The 24,052-nt window shown below is 37.3% G+C and overlaps 1 protein-coding gene across 2 annotated transcripts in view; it reads left to right on the forward strand.

The window, feature by feature from the left end:
• atp6v0a1a (ATPase H+ transporting V0 subunit a1a) overlaps positions 1-22,947 on the forward strand; it is a 37,953-nt gene extending 15,006 nt beyond the window's left edge. For both annotated transcript variants that reach the window (XM_079817448.1, XM_079817449.1), the window contains 15 exons: positions 2,237-2,363; positions 2,515-2,597; positions 3,133-3,226; positions 8,979-9,191; positions 14,313-14,463; positions 14,593-14,732; positions 15,309-15,472; positions 15,655-15,745; positions 15,845-15,963; positions 16,047-16,263; positions 16,360-16,467; positions 17,224-17,331; positions 19,572-19,689; positions 21,286-21,457; positions 21,862-22,947. In XM_079817448.1, coding sequence (XP_079673574.1) covers positions 2,237-2,363; positions 2,515-2,597; positions 3,133-3,226; positions 8,979-9,191; positions 14,313-14,463; positions 14,593-14,732; positions 15,309-15,472; positions 15,655-15,745; positions 15,845-15,963; positions 16,047-16,263; positions 16,360-16,467; positions 17,224-17,331; positions 19,572-19,689; positions 21,286-21,457; positions 21,862-21,955 — 1,999 coding nt within the window. In that variant the 3' untranslated portion in view covers positions 21,956-22,947. The remainder of the gene's footprint in view (positions 1-2,236; positions 2,364-2,514; positions 2,598-3,132; positions 3,227-8,978; positions 9,192-14,312; positions 14,464-14,592; positions 14,733-15,308; positions 15,473-15,654; positions 15,746-15,844; positions 15,964-16,046; positions 16,264-16,359; positions 16,468-17,223; positions 17,332-19,571; positions 19,690-21,285; positions 21,458-21,861) is intronic.
• The last annotated feature ends 1,105 nt before the right edge of the window (positions 22,948-24,052 follow it).

The raw sequence follows: 24,052 nt of genomic DNA on the forward strand, positions 1-24,052 counted from the left end.
TAGAAACCAATTTGTGGTGGTGGGCGGGTGGCGGCGGGCGGGCGGGGTATTTGGGGTTGGTGATTGCCACAAATATCGATTTTTTTCGAATGTATTTCATATGTATATAGCCTACTGTACATATAAGGAAAAATAAGTTTGCCTTTTTAGCACTATTTCAAACTATTTTAAAAGATATTTGCTCACATTCATTAATATTCACTTGTGTGTGCTTGTATAAGTATCATTAAAAATATTAGGATGCAAGTTATTAATGTTTTAAAATTTCACATTTAAAGAAATCTAGTGTTTGATCATGTCTAAATGTATTCAAATGCAAAACCTAAAAATAAGTAAGCAGTTATGATCTGCAATACTTTTTTTGAGCAACTAGACTAGATACAAGTATATTGATTAAAGAGCCATACAGACACCTATAGTGGGTAAACCATGGCATTACAAATGAAATTAATTATTTTTCCAGACACATAATGACTCTAATTTGCATTGGATCTCTCCATTTTAACATTAATTACTACACTAATTGTAATATAAATAAGAAAAAATATATTAGAAGTATTTATTTTTATTTAACCCCTTAACTGTCACTTGCCCGTATACGGGCATTCTACATTTACTTCACTATATTACTATTAAATCCTAATCTAGTCATGACAAACTATATATCATTGGAAAGGTCTAAGACTCAAGAATACATATTTGTTAATGATTTTGCAGAAAATATATATTTTGGAAGAGTAATGGATTAATATATGACAAGAGTGTGCATCAAAAAATCTGTATCATTACAGGAGTTTTCACCTTTGTAACAAAAAGTCAACAACCACACTTTTAATCATTCAAACTTTGATTTTCATGCTAAAAGTTCATAACATAAACATTGATTCTAGTATTTAGCCAAATACATTCAGAAAATAATATTATATATAGAGAATATCTGCCAGATCAATATTTAGGAATCACCAATATGGTGTGTCTAACCCCTAGTGGATTTTTGGAGGTTATGCACCTAAAAGTCTTACAGAAAAGTCATTTTTTTGAGTTTTTGACCTAAAATTTTTAACATAACTTGGTTAGAATTTTGGCTTTGACTTTCTGTCTTTTTTAGGCTGAAACCTATATTAATTTATATATTTTTGTAATAAAACAAATATGTATTTTATTATATTTTTATAATAATAAAGTTAAATTTCAATAAGTCTTTAGTCCAAAGGGTTCATGAATTACAACCATTTAAGTTTGGGTAGTGCATTTTCACGTAAATGCTCAAAAAGGGGGGTGACAGGTAAAGGGTTAATTCATTAAATGGTCATTAATGAACCATAATTATTTAACAAATAATAGGCCTATTTAGTACCAAAAGATCTCCTCAAAATATTCAATAAATATTATTGAACTAAAATATAGAACATTTATTTAATTGAAAAATAGTTAAGGTGTATGGTCACATTTGACCACCAATGAGTACAAGTGTAACCAATAAGTGAGGAATACCTGAGGGCTAAATACAAGAAAAATATTAACATTAATGTTGCATCTCCATCACTCTTCATAATAAAATGATACTGTAAATGTGGTTGACGTAATAAGCAATGCACACTATGCTGTACTGTTTACCAAAACTTGCTGCAAACACCTGAATAGTGAAACTGTCATCTATCCATTCAAATGTATTGACCCAGCGCTAGAAGTATAGAGAGCTCCGTGAACCACGTGACCGTGCGCGCCGCCGGGAGATGAGAGCATGTCTCCTCTGGCTTTAACTGTTATGCCACATTAGCGCCAAAACGCTATTTATTGTTTGAATTCCGTATTAAAACTTTTAAAAAATGTAAAAGCTTAGACTTTGCTTCATAACAAAAGCAGGTTTGGCGTGAGTGACAGAGAGACGGTGGGAGAGCAGGGAAAGAAAGTGCAGCTGAACGAATACACTGCGTGTTTTAAATAGGGTAAAAAAGAATAACGACACGCAATATGTGGCGGCCGGTGTTGATTCTGTGGCGCACCGCCACGAATTAGTCTATGTGTGGGAAACACTGAGCTCTTATCAGTTGAGCAACGTAGTGGTCGCACCAGTGTGACCTCTTACAAAATGTATTCATTATTAATCGTTATTAATATGAAACCTTTGGAAGGACAGCAAAGGTTTGGTGTTTTTGAATATCAATTTCATTATTCATATGTCTGCTGTTGGAGGATAATGATATAATTCACTCACCTTTGACACTGGTTGCAGGTTTGTTGCAGGGGTGATAGGCAGAGAGAGGATTCCCACTTTCGAGAGGATGCTGTGGAGAGTTTGCCGTGGAAACGTCTTCCTGCGGCAGGCAGACATCGAGGACCCACTTGAGGACCCCGCCACAGTAAGTTTGTCCTGTGAGAAATACAAATAAAAAGCTTTTAGATAACTTTGCAAGCTAAAAATGTCATCTCATGTACATATATTTTTAATTTTGGATTATTAGTTAACTCCATATTTAATGGAAATGTTTTTTCCCCCTCTTTTTTTCTCAGGGAGACCATGTGCACAAGTCAGTGTTCATCATTTTCTTCCAGGGAGACCAGCTGAAGAGCAGAGTCAAGAAGATTTGCGAAGGGTACGAGAGCATCACTGCCAATAAGAAGTCACAATACTGAGTGACTGCAATAAAACCGTATATACATGAGACAATAAAATAAAACCGTATTTACATGAGATTTTGAAAACATGAGGTTGTTTTCTGTTTTTGCGGACTTGTTCCATACAGTAGTTTTCACGTTTGGGGTTGATACGATTTTTAATTGTTTTTTATGCTCACAGTGTCGCATGATCATTCAAAAATCAAATTATTGATAATTATTATCAAACAGTTGTCCTGCTTATTCAGCATTATTTGATCAATAGAAAGTTCAAAAGAACAGCATATTTTTTAAATAGAAGTCTTTTGTAACATTGTTATTTTGTATTGCCCCTTTTGATCAAAAAGAAAAATCTTAATGACTCCAAAATTGAAATGCTAGATTTTACATATTCATAAAATCTAAATATTCCATGTTCATATATATTGCCTTATGTGTTATTTACTTGTATTATCTGTGCTCACAATCACAATAAAGATCTAAATCAATCTTTTACTAATATATTTATGTTAGGTTTCGGGCATCTCTATACCCCTGTCCCGAGACCCCACAAGAGAGGAAAGAAATGGCAGCCGGGGTCAACTCTCGAATTGACGATCTCCAGATGGTAAGACATGAACACACACACACACACACACACACACACACACACACACACACACACACACACACACACACACACACACACACACACACACATTTGAATGCTTTTATTTGGATCTGAAAGACATTGCAAAGAAGACAAGATCCAAATACTCTGGGAAGAGTCATTGACAAGGTGACAGGTCTACAATTCATGGCTCACATACTTTTACAGGTCCTTCCATTTATAATACTTACACACATTAAGGATAAACAAAACATCTCCGTCTCCATATTTGCATATGGTGGCTGAAACGGAGCAAAATTTGAACACACACACACACACACACACACACACACACACACACACACACACACATACATTCTCTAAAATAAAATAAGTGGATGTCTTTTTCCTAAAGTTCATCTTTTTCTTATTTGAGGTGAAATACTGATCAGGGTTAAATCTTATGGATGAGTCCATACCTTGTCTAGTGCTGTTAGGATTGTTCTCTCTGTTGCTTTCTGTTTGCACTGTCATTTTGCAAATGATGAAATCTGATCTGCTTGTTCAGACGGTATTGTTAATAACTGGTGTATCTGTGCTAGTTGCTATAGTAATGATGTAAGCACCAGCACAATGGCAAGACCACCTGTTTGTGGTCTGACCAAAGTCCATATGTCCTCGTTTCAGTGTGTGTCTCTCATATTTTTCGTCTTGAGTGGTATGTGAACGAACAGTCCCTAAAACAGTTGATTTTATGATGGTAGCAACATCAATAACATAATTTTGTTATGATTGTTTCCTTTTGTCCGTGCACTCCTCAGTCTGATCAGAGGTTATTACGTTAGGGATTATAAAATGAGTTAGGAAAACAAAGCATAGTTGTTTACAGGGGAAAAGTGCCATAACGATTCAAGCATGTTTCCAGAGCCAATATACTCATGAATGCATGTTGGTGTTTAAGATATATGATATGACTGAATATGATTTGACAGTGCATCAATTGATGTAATTTGCTTCATAAACTGCAGCTGAGTGGCATAATGGAATTACATGAGATGAGAGTGAAATCAGAAACCCAGTGTTGAACACCAATTAGATTAGAAAAGGGCAGATTTTATTACAAGTAAAAAAGTTCACTAAAATACTGCAGAACACTGCATTCTGACCATTTCATTTAAATTGCCTTAATACATTTGGTGGTGCTTTTCTACATAGCAGATTACATAGTTGTGTTCTAGTTTCGTTCCCAATTAGATTATTTAGCTGTTTTTTTCTTTATATTAGTAACGCTTAGCGCAGATCACTGTCACTATGAGACCCGAGTGAAACGACTCCTAACAAAAACATGAAGAGAGCATGTTTTGCTTATTTTTGTTGGTGGCTTATTGTGAGGAATATCCCTCATATGTGTCAGCACATATCAGTTCTGGAGGAACAAAAAAGTTAGGCATCCTAAATAAAAAGGGTTGTTAAAAGACGAGATATGTTTTCTTTGAGCTGTACACCTCAGTAAGAGACTGAGACTGATTTTTTACAATTCAGTTTATGCTGTGTATTATTTTAATTAATGCATATGTTTATTTAAATTAGTTTACTTGCTGAATTGATCATTCTTTTTGTCTTCCCTAATATGTTGTGGCGCCCCCTGGAGGTCTGTGCATCACTTTGAATAACATCTGAATTAGACTTCCAGTCTCAAAACTGCACGGCTGTGTTTGTCTTTTTCTTCAATTTCCTTCTCTGTTTTTTTATTCCCTATCTTGAGCAGAGATTAACAGTTTTATATAAAGCACAGGTTCATTTGACTGAATTATCCACTGGCTGCATCAGCTCGCACACGCTGTCTGTCGTTCCGTACGGCAGAGGGAATCTCCCTCAGTGAGTCATTAGAGGCTGCTACTAGGTTTAATGGGGGACTGCTGGATGGTGTTACAGCTCTGAGTCTTTGAGAAAATCTCTCAAATCTCTGCCTTATTTGGGAAGGAAAATTTGGGTGAGTGGGTCCTCGCACATTTACATAGTACCCATACCTTTCCGCCCACACTGATGCCCACACAGTTTGGACCTTCAGCACATGGCAAGGCAGTTAATCACGCTGCTTATTTCTCACGTTAGATTTTTTCAGTGTCTGCACAATGGCAAGCCATTTTTCAACACTCGCTGAAAGCGATATACTGCATTAAACAAAAAAATCTTAATTTGATCTTTGCTGCTGGTAGAGGTGTAAGTGAGGCCAGCAGGGGGTGCTCACCCTGTGGTCTGTGTGGGTCCTAACGCCCCAGTATAGTGATGTGGGCACTATACTGTAACAAGCACCGTCCTTCGGATGAGACGTTAAACTGAGGTCCTGACTCTCTGTGGTCATTAAAAATCCCAGGATGTCCTTCGATAAAGAGTAGGGGTGTAACCCCGGCATGCTGGCCAAATTTGCCCATTGGCCCCTGTTCATCATGGCCTCCTAATCATCCCCATATATATATACGATGGGCTTCATCACTCTGTCTCCTCTCCACCAATCAGCTGGTGTGTGGTGGGCGTTCTGGCACAATATGGCTGCCGGCGCATCATCCAGGTGGATGCTGCACATTGGTGGTGGTTGAGGAGATTCCCCCCTTCTATATGTAAAGTGCTTTTGAGTGCCTAGAAAAGCGCTATATAAATGTAACAAATTATTATTATTATTAATAGAACTTAACAGGGTAGCAGCATATTTAATTTAGTTTGAAATGAAAACAAAGCTGTGAGGAATACATGTAGAGTATGCTCCATGGATTGTACAGATTGTATGTTTAACAACATGCCGATTGTTTAGCTGATGAAAAACATTAAACAAAAAAACGTTCAATAGACAAAACTCCATAAAACAGCTTTGAAAGTTGTCAGTTGTGAAAATTACATGACTTGTATTTAGACAGTGTAAGTCCATCCCTCACAGCCTCGTTTTCATCCGTGTTAAATTCAATATGGCGTCTAACCTGACAGCCAGCTATGTGAAGCAAGATTTTGGGCCGCTGAGGTTTCTCTGTAGACGGGGCTACCCATAAAACGTGAAAACATGTGGACGTGTCAGTCCAAATCCGATTATTTGTGTATCTGATTGGAATTTGATCTAAAATTATCGACATCAACACCGAGATACGATTTGTGTGTCCATGCAGCTCTTTTGTTTTCCTGGAACATCTGCATTGGTTTCTATGGCAATGACTTTGCGTTTGTAGGCATACACCAAAAACAGCAGCGACAACCGCAACATAGAGGGGTTTGCAATACAGATGTTGTCTGCCGCGGGCTGGACTGCTGCGTCTTCCGAGGCAGCGGTTGAACCGTAGGAGGCTGGCATGAGCGGCTTTATTTGTTTCCGCTGGTTTCAAAACTATTCCCTGTTACATTGAAACAACCTTGTTTCTGTTGCGTCTTTCAGCATGTTTCCTATAACAACGTCTGATGTTTAAGTTTTACGTGGCGTGATCAAGTCGCATAAACCAAGTGAAATCGAATCAGAGCAGATTTCCAGAAATGCGATTTGAATAGGATTTCAAACCACATATGAATGGAGCTTGAAACGGATTTCATGTGATTTTCAGCAGTTTGCGCTTGATAAATCTGATCAGATTTCAATCAGATCTGCTCAAAAATCAGATTTCAGTCTGAACATAGCCATAAAATTGATCATCAAAAATCTGATTTGGGTCAAAAAACTATCATTGCTTCACAACTGTCAGGTGCCTTTCACAGCGGCTGACCGGCTGTCTCATAGTGAGCGCTCCTGTCTGCGCATACCCACATACTGAGGGAGTTTGTTCTTTATGTTCGCCACACTTATTTGCTGATTCGCTCTCATCCCACACCCTCTGAAAACCCACATGCATATCCGTTTGCTCTTGGACTATTCAAAAGAAATGAATGGACACATCCAAGCACGAGAGTGCTGACAGGGCCGGGACAAAGCTCACACTCGGGTTCCATGTCACTGACTCACTGTGAGCTATTAGCGGGCCTGTTTGTCCCTGAGGTGACCGAGAATGGTCACTATGCTTGTGTGTGTCTTTCTGTCAGACATGAATCGTTAATGTCCCTGTGCTCTTCTCCCAGGTTTGGAGAGAATTTGGTATCCTTTAGTTTGATGCACATGCCTTGTTTTTGTTTCTGTTACTGTTTGAGCAAGACAGAAGGTCTTCTGGACACATTATTGAGGATTACATAAATCCCAGAGTGGGCAAGTTTGTCTTATTTGTTAGTGTCAGTGAGTCTCTCTATGTTTCCAGTGTGGGTGAGCATGTCGGTTATTCTAGCATGGGCAAGTGTGTCTGATTTGAGAGTGGGCGACTGGGTATGTCCCACCCATGGCATTTGGTTGTTAATGTTGACACTCTATATCTGTCTAACATGCCAACCAGATGCTGGCGCACTTCCCTGGCCACTCCTGAATGATTGTGAAATTCAGTTAACCGAAATAGAAGATACATAGGCTATCTTCAGACAACCAGTGTTTGGGATTCATAAACATCTTTACTAGCAGGCGTGTCTGTTCATACAACAGCAAACTTGTATACTTTTTTTATGGACAAATAACTCAAATTAAGCCCTGTTCTCTATTCTTGCAATAGTTGTGAAAAACACTTGTAACTATTGAGACTAGTGAGGTGTTGGCTAATTACTTCTTCTTCATGTTTCTTGTTCCATGCAACAATGAACATAGCTTGAGGTCGGGTGTTCGATGGGCAAATAAACAGCTCTTATGGTCATTTCAAAATGTTTCACAAGCTCATGAGCATCAGTTTGAATCTGTGCTCAAGGCTCAAAATGATGACCTTTTTGGTCGCATATGCTCCCAAAGTCCCCCGTAAACTTCATCTTACGCTCTTGACTTTAAAGCAGATTTTAGGTTGGTTAATATTAGCCATCATCACTCCCTTCCCTTATGAAAATGAACCATGGTTTTACTACAAATAAAACCAAATAGAAATAACCATGGTAACCACAAATTAACCATGGTTTTGCTACACTAACCATAGTTTAACCATGGTATTTGTAGTAAAACAGAGGTTATACAAATAGTAATCTTCCAAAAGAATTTCTGCCCAAAAAAATGTACTACACTTTTACTATAATAAAACCATTTTGAGGGTTGCATTTCACTCCACAGTGATATTGTGTCTGATGAAGACCTGATTGGTCAAAACATTGCGCTGTTTGGCAAATATATTTTTGAGAGCTACAATTTCAGTGTGGACATTTATTTTTCTTTGTTCATTTATTATTTTGACGTCCTGCACCTGAGCTCAATTTGAACACTCAGCATTTATCGTCTATTAGCTATAATGGGCAAATGGCACAAAGTGCGCACTTCGCTTTGAAACACACAGCACAAACATGCTTTAGTTTATACTCATTAAATTGATCAAACTGTTATTTTGCGCTTTTGATATTAGTTTGTTTGACAGATACTTTGCCAAAGCAATGGCGCAAAACAATGTTAGAGATCTATTATGTTTTTATGAGAAGTTTTCAAATATTTCTGGTTCATTGTTAAACTGTGGTGGCACAGATTAGACTATGGTGTGCCTCCAGAGTCTAGGCAATTAATAGGAAACACTGCATCAGATGTCTGAAAGAGTGACATGCAAAGTCAGACATTCGACAGCAATTTGCTGAGATTCAGGCTTCAACCACTGCTCTTTCAGCTCTAATTGTGACCATATCACCTCTGTCCAGTGATCTCACTTTTCCTGTTTTGACCCCAGTTTTTCCTCTGTGCTTTGTGTTCTAGGTGCTGAATCAGACGGAGGATCACAGGCAGCGTGTTTTACAGGCGGCTGCCAAGACCGTCCGCGTGTGGTTCATCAAGGTCCGGAAGATGAAAGCCATTTATCACACCCTGAACCTCTGCAACATCGATGTCACTCAGAAGTGTCTGATCGCTGAGATCTGGTGCCCTGTGTCAGATCTAGACTCCATTCAGTTTGCGCTCCGTCGGGGCACGGTGAGGACACACACTCACACATTGTTTGATGTTTTTATAAACATCCTGAAATCTTGAGCCAGAGGAGATTAGCATCTTATTCTTCAGGCTGTTACCCAGTGTAACTGAATCCAGTAAATCAAATTGCAAAAAATCTTTCCCTCAATATAATTACATTTACTTTGTAATGAGCACATCACTCATACAGGGGCATGATAAATGAATTGAATTCCCTTTACAGAAGGAAAATATTCAGTGCCGTTTTAGTATATATGATCTCAAAAATGCAATTGAAATAAGCAGTGCGTTATGTTTTTAGGTAAATCTAACAGTATTCAAGTACAAAAATTAAATAAGCAAATGTAAGATAACAGTCTTCACTGTATAAATGAAATATAACTAATATAATTAATTAACTAATTAATACAATTTATCTTTGTTAAAGTTACAAAAGTAATGTTCTTTTTCTTTGTTGTTTGATCACCATTGGTGACACAAACCACTGTGGGTACATTAGACTGCTGTCCCTTTAAGATGAATGCATGGACCTAATATAAATGATACGTCCGTTTCCGGTTTCTTTCTCAATTGTTTACAACTCATAACCAACTTTTTACCAGGATACTCGGCGAGATGGGCTTCATTTTGTGTGCACGTGTCTGTTTAAGCTCAAAAGAAAGAGAACTGAATTCGCCGTTCACATGCTGTCTGCGCGGCTCTGTGTGTGTGCGCACAGAAAACAGTGCACGAGTCCTCCTGCTTGACTCGACGTAAAGACATGCAAATTATAAACGTTTACTCTATGATGGCTAAACTTTGCAATTAATCTGCGAATCACATGCGTCTGAACTAGGGATGGCAGGGCTCCAGAGTGCGACTAAATGGTCGCATTTTGCGACTAAAATTTGAGAGTGTGCGACTGAATTTTACATCCAGTCGCACATGTGTGACCAGTAAATTTGCCTGCTGTCGGTACTGGAGAAATTAAGAAAATACACTTACTAATTATAATTGATAGACGTTATGTCTGGCAAATTCTATCTTTGCCAGCCGTTTCTATATGAGATAATATTAAACCATTTATCCGTGATGCATTTTTGCCATTCGCAATCCAGAAGAGAAAGCGAGCGCTCTCTCATGTGGAGCTACAGCGAACACAACACCACAGTCAGCTTAATGAGTGACGATGGCCAAGAGAACTACACAAAAGTTTAGTCTGCTTAAACTTTAGGGATGTGCTGTGATAATAAAATAAATTTATTTTCGATTTCGGCTTCCAAGAATTATAAAAAGATGATATGAGGTAAAACTATTCCTATAGCCGTGTTCGTCGAGCTCATCCTTCCCTTCACAGCCTTGCGCTGTCATTTCTCCTTAAACCTAAACTAAACGTCAGATTCAGTGATTGTTGTAAACTGCAGTTTGTACTGTTGCTAAACTGCGGGATGTGTTTGATAATAAAGAGCTATTAAATGCACAATAATCCGCGCAAGAGACGCTGTTTCCAACTTCAAGGCGGCTTATGTGTGTGTGCTGTGAAATGGACCGATTTGCACATTATATTTTAGGCTTCGTGTGCGCGTCTAAACCATCAAATAAACAACAAATAGCCGATGTCAAAATGACCAGATTGGAGAGTAGTTATTTTAACAGTTTATATCTTATATGGGCTTAAATAGTTTGGAGAAATAGGAGAATATGATATTATTAGTTCTACATTCGATCGGTCTTAAAGGGGCAGCGTCTAATAAACCTGCTGACGATTGAGCCATTAATTCGAATCGAACAAAAGGCAAATAGAAAATATTCACATCTCTTGAATTAATAACTTTAGCTTTTATAAGCATTAATCTAACAATTTATACAGTGAAAACTATGCAGTGTTATTTTACATTTCATTACTTTATTAGATTTCTTTGTAGGTTTGTTCTTTACTGTAATATTAATGTTAGCAGACCTTCCGAATGCCTGCACACTGGTCCATTTACAAATAGATGTTTTATATTTTTGTTCAAACATTGCTGTTTCTTTTGCTATAGATATTTTACTTTTCAGATTATAAAGCCATGTTAATTATGTTCTTAATTATGTTTTTTTTTTTATACAAAAAATATATATAAAGTATAATAAAAAGAACCGGTAAGAATACTGTTAAAATACCGGATCGATAAGCAGTATTGGTAAGAGTAGTAATACCATTAAAACCTTAACGATACCGATCCCTATTAGTAATACAGGTGTGGATTTACGGTGTGCGCCCCTAAAATTTCTGGTTGTGCCCCTAAAATTTTCAGTTGGGGGCCACTGTGCTCCTAGTGAAAAAAGTTAGTCTGGAGCCCTGGATGGGCATTTTTCCAAAATATTGTATTTAAATATTTGGGCTCATCAAAAAACTAATATTCTAATATTCGTTTATTTAAATTGCGTTATTTTGAGAAAATTAGAAAGACGTTATTTTCTTTATTCATCAAGTTGTCGTCACCATTTCTGAACAAACTTATGATTAGGTAATATACACAAGTTTACGTTATATCTTAAGGTTTTCATTCAGTTCAAAACATTAAACAATATGTGTAAACAAAAATAATAGGCCTAAAGAACAAAAGCATTAAAAGCTTTTTCTGCGAGCGGAAAAAACCCTAATAAAGCAGAGCGCGCCAGTTACCGTGCAGAACATACACTCAAGTCGGAATATGGTTATTGTGTTTATATTGTTTCACATTATAATGTTGAGAAAAACAATAATATTGTGTGGATGATGATATTCTCGGGTGAGAAAACGTGCTCCGCTGACAGACATTGCAGAGACACAAAGATAACGGTGTTAAGTGAAATTTCTAATAGCACTTTGTGTTTTCTGTTCTTAAACCATAAATAAACTTAAAGGAAGCATTTGTCTCAGATCATTTTGCTATCATACGTTATCTCGCTCTCACTCTGTGAACTTCTGTGTTTACCTGCACTCGTGAATGCAGTGATGGACAGCTGTCTTTCCTCATTCGCCTGGTGTTTGGATTTCATGTGATTTCTCATTGTGGTCGTGATAATATGATTACTCAGTTTCATTAATTAATTTTATCAAAAGTAACTCCATTTTGTAAGCCCATTTTACATTTTCATCCAAGTTATTCCAAACATCGCAAGGCAGACGACGATGACATTATTTGATCAAATACACTCAACTTATTAACACGCTCCACAGCGCCACCCAGTGGATTTAGTTATAACTGCGTGTTTTATTGGGATTTATCATGGATTCACTGCATTTACGGCCCAGCAAAGCAATATAGAAAGATTTGAATAGTATTTTTATTTTCCGAATATTAATTACAGATTGAATATTCGTGCACACCCCTAGTCTGAACCGGGGTGCAGCTGGCCCGTACGGATCAACTATGATTCCTATACTTGACATCGCACATCCTTACATTGGGGGTGAATTTAGTCCATTTAACATTTGGTATTTTAGATCACATATATTATCACCACACATGTGTTGTCTCTAAGGAGTAGCCTACTTGATCTTGTCATCACATTCAGTGACTCACACTTTGTAAACATGACTTTAGCTTCTATTATCCCAGGACACAGACACATGCACACAGGGGACCGAGTGTTAGGACGGAATGCTCAGATGCTTTTACATTGAGTCATGAGACCCCTCAGATCAAAGTTTGAATTTTCCTGTGGTCAAGAGCAGCTGAAACCTGATCCTCCTCTCACAGTGCCACATATGCACTCTGTCAATCACTTCTGCTCTGCTCTGATGGAAAAAAAGGGATAAAACGATGGGTGAGATTGGCAATGGTCATCCGCTCCCTCAGTTTTTAGTGTGTTGCAAATGCAAAAGAGAGAGAATGCTTGTGTTTGTGTGCGTTTTATATCAGTAGTAAATAGTAAACTATAAAATTGTTCTCATTTAAAAAATATATAAATAAAGAATATTTTAATATTGTTAAGGGTTTTATGATATTAATTGGGAAATACGTTGTTTTCATTAAAAAGTTAAATTATGTATTTAAAAGTTTTTATTGTCTTTTGAAAGCATACTATTATACAGTGTTTTAATTTAATAGGCATTAAATGTGTGTTAGCACTTAGGCGCAGAAATCTGATCTTCCACTAAACCTACATAAACCAAACTTGCATACACAGCATGTTCTGTTCTTTGTGACAGATATTATTGAGTGATTTGTTTGTATAGTATTTATTTGCAGATTTATTATACCGTTTGTGTAAACAGGCAAAAATGCAAACGCATGACCTTAAATGAACTGGTTGGTCTCAGGATGATAGTATGTGTGCTGATCCCTTGAGCGATAGATTCTAGATTCTCATATCTTACTCACAGCAGAAGGTGTGTGCGAGTTAAGGATGCCTCTGTGAGGTCTGAATTCTCACGCCTTACTGCAAGACAGTGAGGGCCGAGTGGGTGTATTACCTGTAATCCCTGTGGTGAGAGGTTGTAGTGTAAGGGTCAGAGGTCATTGGAATGTTAACCTCGTAATAGTTACATTGTAAGAGGATTAACTGCTCACACAAATTCACCTTCTGTTCTTCTGTATCTGCCTCTCTGTCTTTATTGGTTTAAAACAGGTTATATATAGTTTATATAGTTGGAGCAACCTACAGATGGACCAAATCCATATAAATCCATGCTAATCCATGCAAACCTTTCTTTGGTAACAAAAAAGTAGCTTCCTTCTGAACCCAAACTAGAAGTGTAATAGTGTTTAGTCCATGTAGGCAGTGTGTTGAAATGTGAGGGATTGTGCTTGTGTGCTAGTTCAAAGCCTGTCCTTTCACATGGCATTCTTCCTGATGCCTTATTTAACTAGCAGCTATTAATATCAGCTGTCTTACACATTTCCTCCACATGCACTTACATGCTGTAGACTTCACTTAATACTCAAGCTCAGTTCACGATATGCAGAATCTATTTAAAATTTAAGCAAACAAGTGACACTATTTCCACAGATAAATTAACATTTACTCAAATGCAATGTGGAGTTGTAAAGATAAGTCGAACGTTTGTAAATGTGGGCATGCATGATACAACTGCACCACTGTTTACTAGGAAGCAAACTGGAGCATTTATTTTCATGCATGGCTGTTTGTGTTCAATTCCACTCTTTCATGCAGGAGAAAAGTGGATCCACTGTTCCCTCCATCCTGAACAGAATGCAGACCAAGCAGACCCCACCCACCTACAACAAAACCAACAAGTTCACCTCTGGCTTTCAGAACATCGTTGATGCCTACGGCATCAGCAACTACCGGGAGATCAACCCAGGTAACCTTGAACCTTTAGCATGTCCCAAAGTCCTCCGCTGTGATTAAAATGGGCTTCAGATCAGCATACAGATTTTCTCTAGGTGTCACAACATATTGTTTTCATCCGTTTTTGTGCTCATGTGCTCAGCTCCATACACCATCATCACCTTCCCCTTCCTGTTTGCGGTCATGTTTGGCGATCTGGGTCACGGTGCACTCATGACCTGTGCTGCACTTTATCTGGTACTGCGAGAGAGCCGATTAATTGCCCAGAAAAATGACAATGAGGTACCCATCCACCCATCCGTTTATGCACCCATCTCATTATTCAAGTTTGTCCTTATTCAAATATTATTTGTGTTATACTGCCTTTATGTATATATAGATCCTGAATATAGAAAATATTGATCATAATTGTGTTTAGCCAGTAATTTTGTTAATTTACTATGAAAATTAAAGCTTTGACGTGAAGAATGAAACAGGCAAAGCTTAAATGTAATGTTTGTTATGAGTTTGTGAGATGATTGTTTTCAGTTTAAGTTAAAAGTTGTTATAAGATTATTTATGAATAATGTATGTTTTTAATGAATAGAAAAACTGAAAATGTTTAGGCTTAAATTGTGGCTTTTAAATGGCTATAATTCAATTATAATTTATTTATATTTATAAATATAATTGAATGATTAATTTTATGTATTATTAAATAATAATGCAGGTGTCTGTATTTATTTCGGCCATACTGACCTTGATGGTACTTGGTAAAAAGAGGCCATGTAACAACCAATATAGTTTATTTTTGTTGATTATACATACATTTGACAGTTTGGACCATCACAAATCACAGTGTGCTCTCTCTCTCTCTAGATGTTTAGCATGGTATTTGCGGGCCGTTACATTATTCTCCTGATGGGACTATTTTCAGTGTACACTGGCATTATCTACAACGACTGTTTCTCCAAATCTCTCAATGTCTTTGGCTCAGCCTGGAGTGTCAGACCCATGTTTACATCGAAAGGAGACAACTGGACGTGAGTTGTTCGTTCCAGCCCTTTGATTTTACCCTCAAAAACTTTGTTTGATTTGGTTCTCATAATCAACCACTTGTTTGAGTTTGAATGGATCAGTTCTATCATTCAGATCAGATCTTCATGCATAGCTATTAACTTGATTATTTTTTTTTTAACATGGAATTTTCCATCAACTCATTCAGGTTTGATACACTGAAGGATAACCGGATATTACAGCTGGACCCTGCTGTGCCAAATGTGTTTGGTGGACCCTATCCAATTGGCATTGATCCAGTAAGCACCTAGTTTCTAAACGGCTCTGTAGGAAGGATCATTTAACTTCAGTGCTTTTTAAGTGTTTTTTTTTTTTTTTTTTACCTTTTCCTCACACAGATCTGGAACATTGCCACCAACAAGCTGACGTTTCTGAACTCCTTTAAGATGAAGATGTCAATAATCGTGGGGGTCATCCACATGACGTTTGGAGTTACTCTCAGTCTTTTCAATCACCTGTATGCACTTGTCCATTGTTACTCTCAATAGATCTTGTATACATTTTTTATGCTCATTTAAGTCTGTTTGTCTATGTGTGAAGGTACTTCAAAAAACCTCTGAACATCTTCCTGGGTTTTATTCCTGAGATCGTTTTCATGCTCAGTCTGTTTGGCTACCTGATGCTGCTCATTTTTTACAAGTGGTTGGCATATGATGCCACAACCTCAAAAGATGCCCCCAGTCTTCTAATAGCCTTTATCAACATGTGCCTCTTCAGCTACAACGATCCCACTAACAAACCGTTATACAAAGGACAGGTACACATACCGACATGGTGTTATTTTCATCAGCATACATTGCAAGTGAGATGACATGACATTTAAAACTGATGTTTTATGTCTCTTTCTCTGTAGATGGTAATTCAGTGTCTGCTAGTTGTTATTGCGGTATCCTGTGTACCATGTATGCTTATAGTAAAGACCCTTGTAATGCGCAGGCAATACCTCTGGAGAAGACACCTGGTAAGGATCCGTTTGAGACGCGCTCACACTAGATTCGAGATGCATACATACATACCCAGTTTATTTTTAGATTTAGTGTTTTTATCCTGTAATGTCCATATCCAGATTGAGACGTATGTGGAATGTGGAGTATTTCAATTGTAAGCATGAAATATCGTTGCTACATCGTAGGCAAGTTCTTCAAAGTTATGTCCACACAGATGTCTCATAAGTGTGATTTTCAGGCTTAAAATGCAGTTTATTCCTGTGATGGCAAAGCTGAATTTTTATCATCATTACCTCAGTCTTCAGTGTCACATGATCCTTCAGAAATCATTCTAATATGCTGATTTGCTGCTCCCGAAACATTTATTATTATTATCAATATTGAAAATAGTGCTGTTTAATATCTTTGTAGAAAGTTTTTTTTATAATTATTTGATGAATAAAGTGACATGTCACTTTAGATCGATGTAATGTCTTAGCTCAATAAAAGTCCTCTTTTCTCTTTTAGAAAAAAAGCTTTAGAGCTATAGTGTTTTTTTTTTTTCTCAGTGTAAAAGTTTTGCTCAGTTCTGAAGTATTTCTTCAGGTAACACGTCGTCTTGAGTGTGATCTTTCGCTGTAAAATCTATCATATGACTGATTAATTCATGTAAATGTAATGAGAAAATCATGAAAATTCATTGGTCAGATAGCGTGGGAACCCTGATAACTGATATGCTAGATATTATATAATGGCTCAGCTATGACCTAGTGTGACATTTTTTTCTGCAGGGAACGCAAAACTTTGGGGGAATCCGTGTGGGTAACGGCCCCACAGATGATGAAGCTGAGATCATCCAACATGACCAGCTTTCCCAAAACTTAGAAGAAGAGCCTGAGGTGAGGGAAGATTCTCTTTTTTTCGACTGTCTGTCTCTCTCTCTCTTAACTAGACTATAGAATAACATAGAAATAATAATTTTTGTCTTACTAATTAAATGGATTACCTGTGCTTGTTTCCTTTTTATTTTACAATGCAAGTTTGTGAAGTCTAACAATAGTCTTTCTATAGCCCACCCGAGAGCAAATTTTTTTGGGTCAGGTTTTTCTGTCCGACACTCCATGTGATGACATCTTTTGATCCTGAGAATAGCTTAACATTTTATTGTTACGGTAATTAAAGTGAACTTCTTCATAATAGTCATAATAAATACTTCTTCATTACCTCCCACACGGTGACAAGCTACACCAGGGTACCAAAAACTGTTGCAGTTGGCAGTGTGGTCGGCAGCCTACAGTGGGCATTCCATTCGGTGACTCACTGGAACTGTGATCTGCATACCAGTGCTGGTCTAAACTGGGCCAGCCCCTTTTAAAAGCACTATCTCTCCCCCCAGCCACTGTATCCCAGGGCAACCAGTCTCAAAACACTAAACACCCACAGACTAATTGGGCTTCTCTCTTGAAGTAAAATGGAGGCAGATAGTAAACCATTTATACAATTACCTGCTTTATTTTAAGGTTGGAGATACAGTAATTTCAGTACATTAGTGCCAAATAATCTTCCTCTTTTCGCTCCAAACAGGCCTGTCAGTAAAACGCAGTCAGCCATAAAGTCAGTTTACCGAAGACTGATGTCAAATCTCCGGGATTGTTTATCTTTCTTTCATTTTTGTTTATACAGTGACCCTACAAAAGTATCTGGTTACAGAAGCCGCACTTAAAGAATTATGAATCTAGTGGTATCTGCAAACAAATGACGCTAGACCTTTTCTTGTAAACAGCTTAAATTTCTCAGCTATTATGCAATTACTTGCGCTATCATTATGGATTCATGAATTCATCACAAATGAATTCCCCCCTCAAATTCACAAAGGTTTCCTAGCAGAGTAGTTTATCACATCGTTCCAATTTGGACAAACAGAAAATGTCCAATTGTTTTTAAAACATCAACTCTGTTTTATAATTTCAAACCTAACAAATCTTTTTCTGAAATGTTATACTTGAAATGTGTACTATAAGTGTGCTGTTTTTCTTTAAAATAAATGCCTATTGGTTTGTTTTATTGTATTTAAGGCATTCATGTATTTGTAGGTGTGGCTTAAAGGGATAGTTTAGTTACTCTCCCTTAAGCCATCCTATGTGTATATGACATTCTTCTTTCAGACGAATACAATCGGATTTATATTAAAAATGTCCTGGCTAATCCAAGCATTATAATGGTAGTATGGCAGCCCAAAATGTTAAGCCCAAAAAAGTATATCAATCCATTATAAAAGTAATCCATACGGCTCCAGGGGTTTAATAAAGGCCTTCTGAAGTGAATTGATGGGTTTGTGTAAGAAAAATATCCATATTTAACACGTTTAAAGTAAAATATCTAGCTTCTGCCAGAAAAGCGTAACTGGCGTGACATATGACATCAGACGTAGCGCAAGCGTTTTAAATTGCGAGAGGCGTTACACTTTCTATCCCTAAGTGTCTGACTACTTTTTGGGGCCACTGTATTTTGCTGTGACTGACAATAAATATGTTGGTCATTGAATCTGTGCATTTTCTGTAAACTTAACAGTTTTTCCCATCACTGTCTCTTTATCAGATTCTAACTCTGTCATTAACCCTATTTTAACCCTTTGTGTCTGTCTGTCTGTCTGTGCATGTCTCTTATTATATTTCAAGCAGTCAGAGGAAGAAGTGGTAAGAGCAGACAGCCTTCTCGACTCTCTGTGTAGATGTTTGCTATTATTTTTTACATTTGTGTGTGCGTGCGTGTGTATGTACGCCATCTCCCGTATAATCCTCTTGCTCTACGGCTTGTGTGTATTCCTGCAGGCTTCAGTGTTGGTAGTCTCCTGTTGTTGGTGTTTTGGTTCTTTTACAGCACAATTTGTCATCAAATTGTCAATTTTTCTTTAGTTTTAGCCGCCTTCATTATATGGGAATGATACAGTGAGCTGGAACATGATTCTGATTTATATCACACCGAATGATGCTGATGATCTGAAAGGCCCTGAGCTGTGATTCCGTTCTTATGCCCATGAGATTCAGTAATGCTAATCATGCTGTGATTGAGCTGGGAGTGGGATTAGATTCATGCTTTTTCATCAGTCTAAACAGCTCTTATTTCTCTCTCTCTTTAGTTTAATTTTGCAGATGAAGCAGTGCATCAGGCCATTCACACAATAGAATACTGCTTAGGCTGCATCTCAAACACTGCCTCTTATCTACGACTTTGGGCGTTGAGTCTGGCCCATGCACGTAAGCAATGCACACACACAAACACACACGCAGGCACATTTATTGTATTGAATACAAACCTGAAACGTGGTCATATCTGGGCCTGGGATTTTTCTGCAGTTGAATATAAGATATTTTTTGTTTTTGCTCAGCTATACTTTATAGACTTGAGCCCTATTCACACAGGATTAGTATTATCTGGGGACCTCGTGTGATTTAGAAATGACCCCTCCACATCTGAATTTCGAAGCCTGTGATTTTACTCATATTTACTGATTTATCTCCCGGATATGATGTCAAGACTTGTAAATATTTTTTCGTTATAGATATAGCTGTATGATATATCACGAACAACAGTTCCTTTCCGCGTGCTATGTTTACATTTACATTTAGTCATTTAGCAGATGCTTTTATCCAAAGCGACTTACAAATGAGTGCAATAAAAGCAACTAGGACAGTCAAGGGCAACAATATGCAAGTGCTGTAACAAGTCTCAAATAATCTAGAACTGAACACATAGGAATTTTTGTTATTTTTTATTAAATAGACAAACAGAAAATTAATAGAGTGATAAGTGCTATTCTTGATAGGTCAGGTGCTGCTGGAAAAGATGTGTTTTTAGATGTTTCTCTAAAATGGCTACAGACTCGGCCGCTCGAATTGAGATAGGCAGGTCATTCCACCAGGTGGGAACGGTCCAGGAAAAGGTCTGTGAGTTATTTTAATGCCTCTTTGGGATGGCACCACAAGTGTTATCTAGGTTTGTTGCGATAGTCGGTGTTACACCGATTACATCACTTTCCCACCGTCGTTTTGATTATTTATAGTAATACAAATAATTTAGTTCAGTTAAAGAACAGACAATACAATTAAAAACTGAACTGAGCACAGACCAGCAGCAGAAATCAGATTTCATTTATCACGAGAGTAAGGAGCTGACTATATGACGGCGGAGTAAAAGTGCCCATTTAAGCGAGCTTGTCATTGTTCTGTTTTTGTGTTTTTCATTAAGAATAATATTGAACACACCTTTCAAGCAATTCGCTCCCAAATTGGCTCTAATTCTAAAGTGAAAGTATAAGGTGCACAGCCGCACAGGCATTTATAACGGTGCGCGTTATGAATGCAGCCTCCATTCTTCGCGAAATATGGATAAAAATGCGCACAGGAAACTTTTATAAATTTTATACAACCCTCCAAATCCTGTCCAAATCACAGAGATGAAGATTCGCACAGGACTAATATTATCAGAGGACCTCCGTGTTCGGTGAAATATGATAGGTCAGTTGTGGGGGAATTTTTACTTTACAAATTACAGACATGGCCGATTCGCACGGGTTTGAGATCACAGACAACCTGCGCAATTATTACAAATTACAAGAGGTCACCAGGTAATACTAATCCTGTGCGAATAGGGCTTTAGAGTCATAGGCAAAGACTTGGGTAATGTAAGCCCCTGTGCAATAAGTCAAATCCTTCCTCCAATTATGAATTCATTCATGAAATTCCATTCCAATCCTTAATAATAATCCATGAATGGGAACCCTGTACAAATACACTATTACAAAGGTGTTGTTTACAAGGTTTTTCTTAAAATGTGTTTCTTTTTTCTGACAGAGCTCTCTGAGGTCTTGTGGTCAATGGTGATGCACATGGGCCTCGCTTCTAAGAATTTTGGTGGAGCCTTTGCCCTGTCAGTCATCTTTGCCTTCTTTGCTACATTGACAGTGTTTATTCTGTTGATCATGGAAGGCCTGTCTGCCTTCCTTCATGCTCTTAGATTGCACTGGTAAGTACACACACACTTGCCTTTATAAATTACAGTTAAACAGTTTATAGAGCAAATGTTCCTCTGTTGCCCCGCATCAATGGCTACATACACACTGCAGAAAAAATACAGTTGTATTGATTCTTTTGAGTGCTTAATTTTATTCTGTGCACACAAAGTTGAGTTATTTGCATGTATAAGAACTGCATTCTGTCAATCTGCATTATACGAATTCACTCTTTGAAAAGTTGCCAACCGAATTTTTATTAAGTCCATGTATTAAATTCAAACCGAATAAGTAATTGTAAATGCCACTCTCTTTTGGACAATGACAGCTCAATTGAAATGTGGTTCTAGAAAATACCTCACTTAATTTCATCCGGAACTGTAATTCACTAACTTTGTTTCCCACTTGATTTCTGTAGGGTGGAGTTTCAGAATAAATTCTACACTGGACAAGGCTTCAAGTTCATGCCTTTTACTTTTGACAGCATTTTGGAGGGCAGGTCTGAAGACTAAACCACACCCACATTCTCTCTTTCCCAACTGCCACACCTCTAAACTACAGGAGTCAAACAGATTACGTGCAAGGTTTTATGATTTGCGTGAACACTGTGACTTTGTAAGGCTCTAAATTTCTCAGGTGTAACATCAGGACATTAATGGATTAATTTTCAAGAAAATAACCCAGAAGTAATTAGTAGAAACTGAGTTGAAAATGATCTGAGATAGAACTGCATAAAATATTCGCAATGATTTCATAACTCTTAAATACTTGATATGTAATAATACAAATTCAAGTGATGTTACCATACAGCACACCGGAGTATGAACAGCTTGTTTAATCAAGGCACAATATCATTAAAGTTTCCCTACCATTATAGTACAGGTCGAGATTTTTTTCTATTTCTAATGTTTTTCCCAGTCTCTTAAATTATTAGTTTGTTTTTTTATGTTTCTTTTATCTTTTGTTGAACACATTTCTAAAATAGTTCTCATGCAAAGGGACTTCATTTCAAATGCAGCAAAGCAAGCTTCATTTTATGCCATTTTACAAGCTCCTGTCATGCAGAGAGGATGATTTCCTCATCAGGCATATCAGAATAACAGTTTGATTGTCACGCAGATTAGCCAGATTTATTGCAGATCTTTTCATTCCTTCGCAACCCCAAATAAAGAGTAGTTATATTTTAGTTGGTTTTGAAATGTGTTGTTTTGTTTTGTTGTATTTTGCTGTTGCCTTTGAACAATTAAAGGCAAATACACATCTAAGCTATGTTAACCTTATGAATCTGTTCACTGCAGTGCCCAATACCGGGTTTTTTTGATTGTTGTTCGTGAGTTTACAACATGCACCTGCAATGGCTCTTGAAGAAAACGTGTTTGCTTGCTAGATGTCGGAGTCAATCCATTTAGTCTTGGAGAAATTAACAATACCAAGTAAAAGCAGCCAGTGAAGCTGAGTGATTGTTTGTTTTGTTAGTCAATAAAGAAGGACTGGATATGAACTCATGATTTTGTTTTTCCTTTTTTTGTATGCGTGTGAGAAAAGTTCTGTTGATAAATCATGTCTAAAAGTATAATAAAATAATATAAAAGTCATTATTAATAATATATATAGCATTAGATTATATAATACCTAAAATATTAAAGGTTTAGTTCAGCCAAAAATGAAAATTCTGTCATTAATTCCTCACCCTCATGTCGTTCCAAACCCGTGAAACCTTTGTTCATCTTTGGAACACAAATGAAGATATTTTTGATGAAATCTGAGAGCTCTCTGACTCCACTATAGACAGCTACGCAACTACAGCTTTCAAGGTCCAGAAAGGTAGCAAAGACATCGTTAAAATAGTCCATGTGACTCCAGTGTTATGAAGCGATGAGAATACTTTTTGTGCACAAAAATCCAGTCTCCTACACCGTCTCAAAAACAGTGCAACTCCTGCGTCATCATTACACGCATGCGTCGTGGTGCTCACGTGAACAGCATTGGCTTCCGTAGAACTCGAAAGCGCTGCACCGTTTACAACGGAAACTGTGTAGGAGACTGACGCATGCTAGAATGAAATTGTTGAATAAAGTCATTTTTTCGTTCGTTTTTTTCCCACAAAAAGTATTCTCGTCGCTTCATAACATTTAAGGTTGAACCACTGGAGTCACATGGACTATTTTAACGATGTCTTTACTACCTTTTGTTAATTAAATTGCTGTCTATGGATGGTCAGAGAGCTCTCGGAGTTCATCAAAAATATCTTCATTTGTGTTCCGAAGATGAACAATATTTCATCTTCGGAATAGGAGAAGTGCGTCTGGACAGAGAAGTGACTACTCAGTTTTGCCATATTGCTCAGCGTATTACGTGCTAGCTAGAGGATACATTTCGATTCTGTACTTTATTTATTTATAATTTTACTTTTTCATTTTTGGGTGAACTAATATTTCTAGATTTTTTAAGTGTCATTGCTGCAGTTTCATGCTAGCCGAGCTGATATTTGGAACAACAGCACTGATACTCTGATTGTGAAATTGCTTAATTTCAGACTAATTTTGACCAGTTTTGTTTTGTCTGTTTTTTTTCTCCCCAAACAAAAATACTTTAACAAAAGCTACAGT

This window comes from Gobio gobio (genome assembly GCF_949357685.1).
Source record: "Gobio gobio genome assembly, chromosome: 1".
Taxonomy (NCBI): Eukaryota; Metazoa; Chordata; class Actinopteri; order Cypriniformes; family Gobionidae; genus Gobio; species Gobio gobio.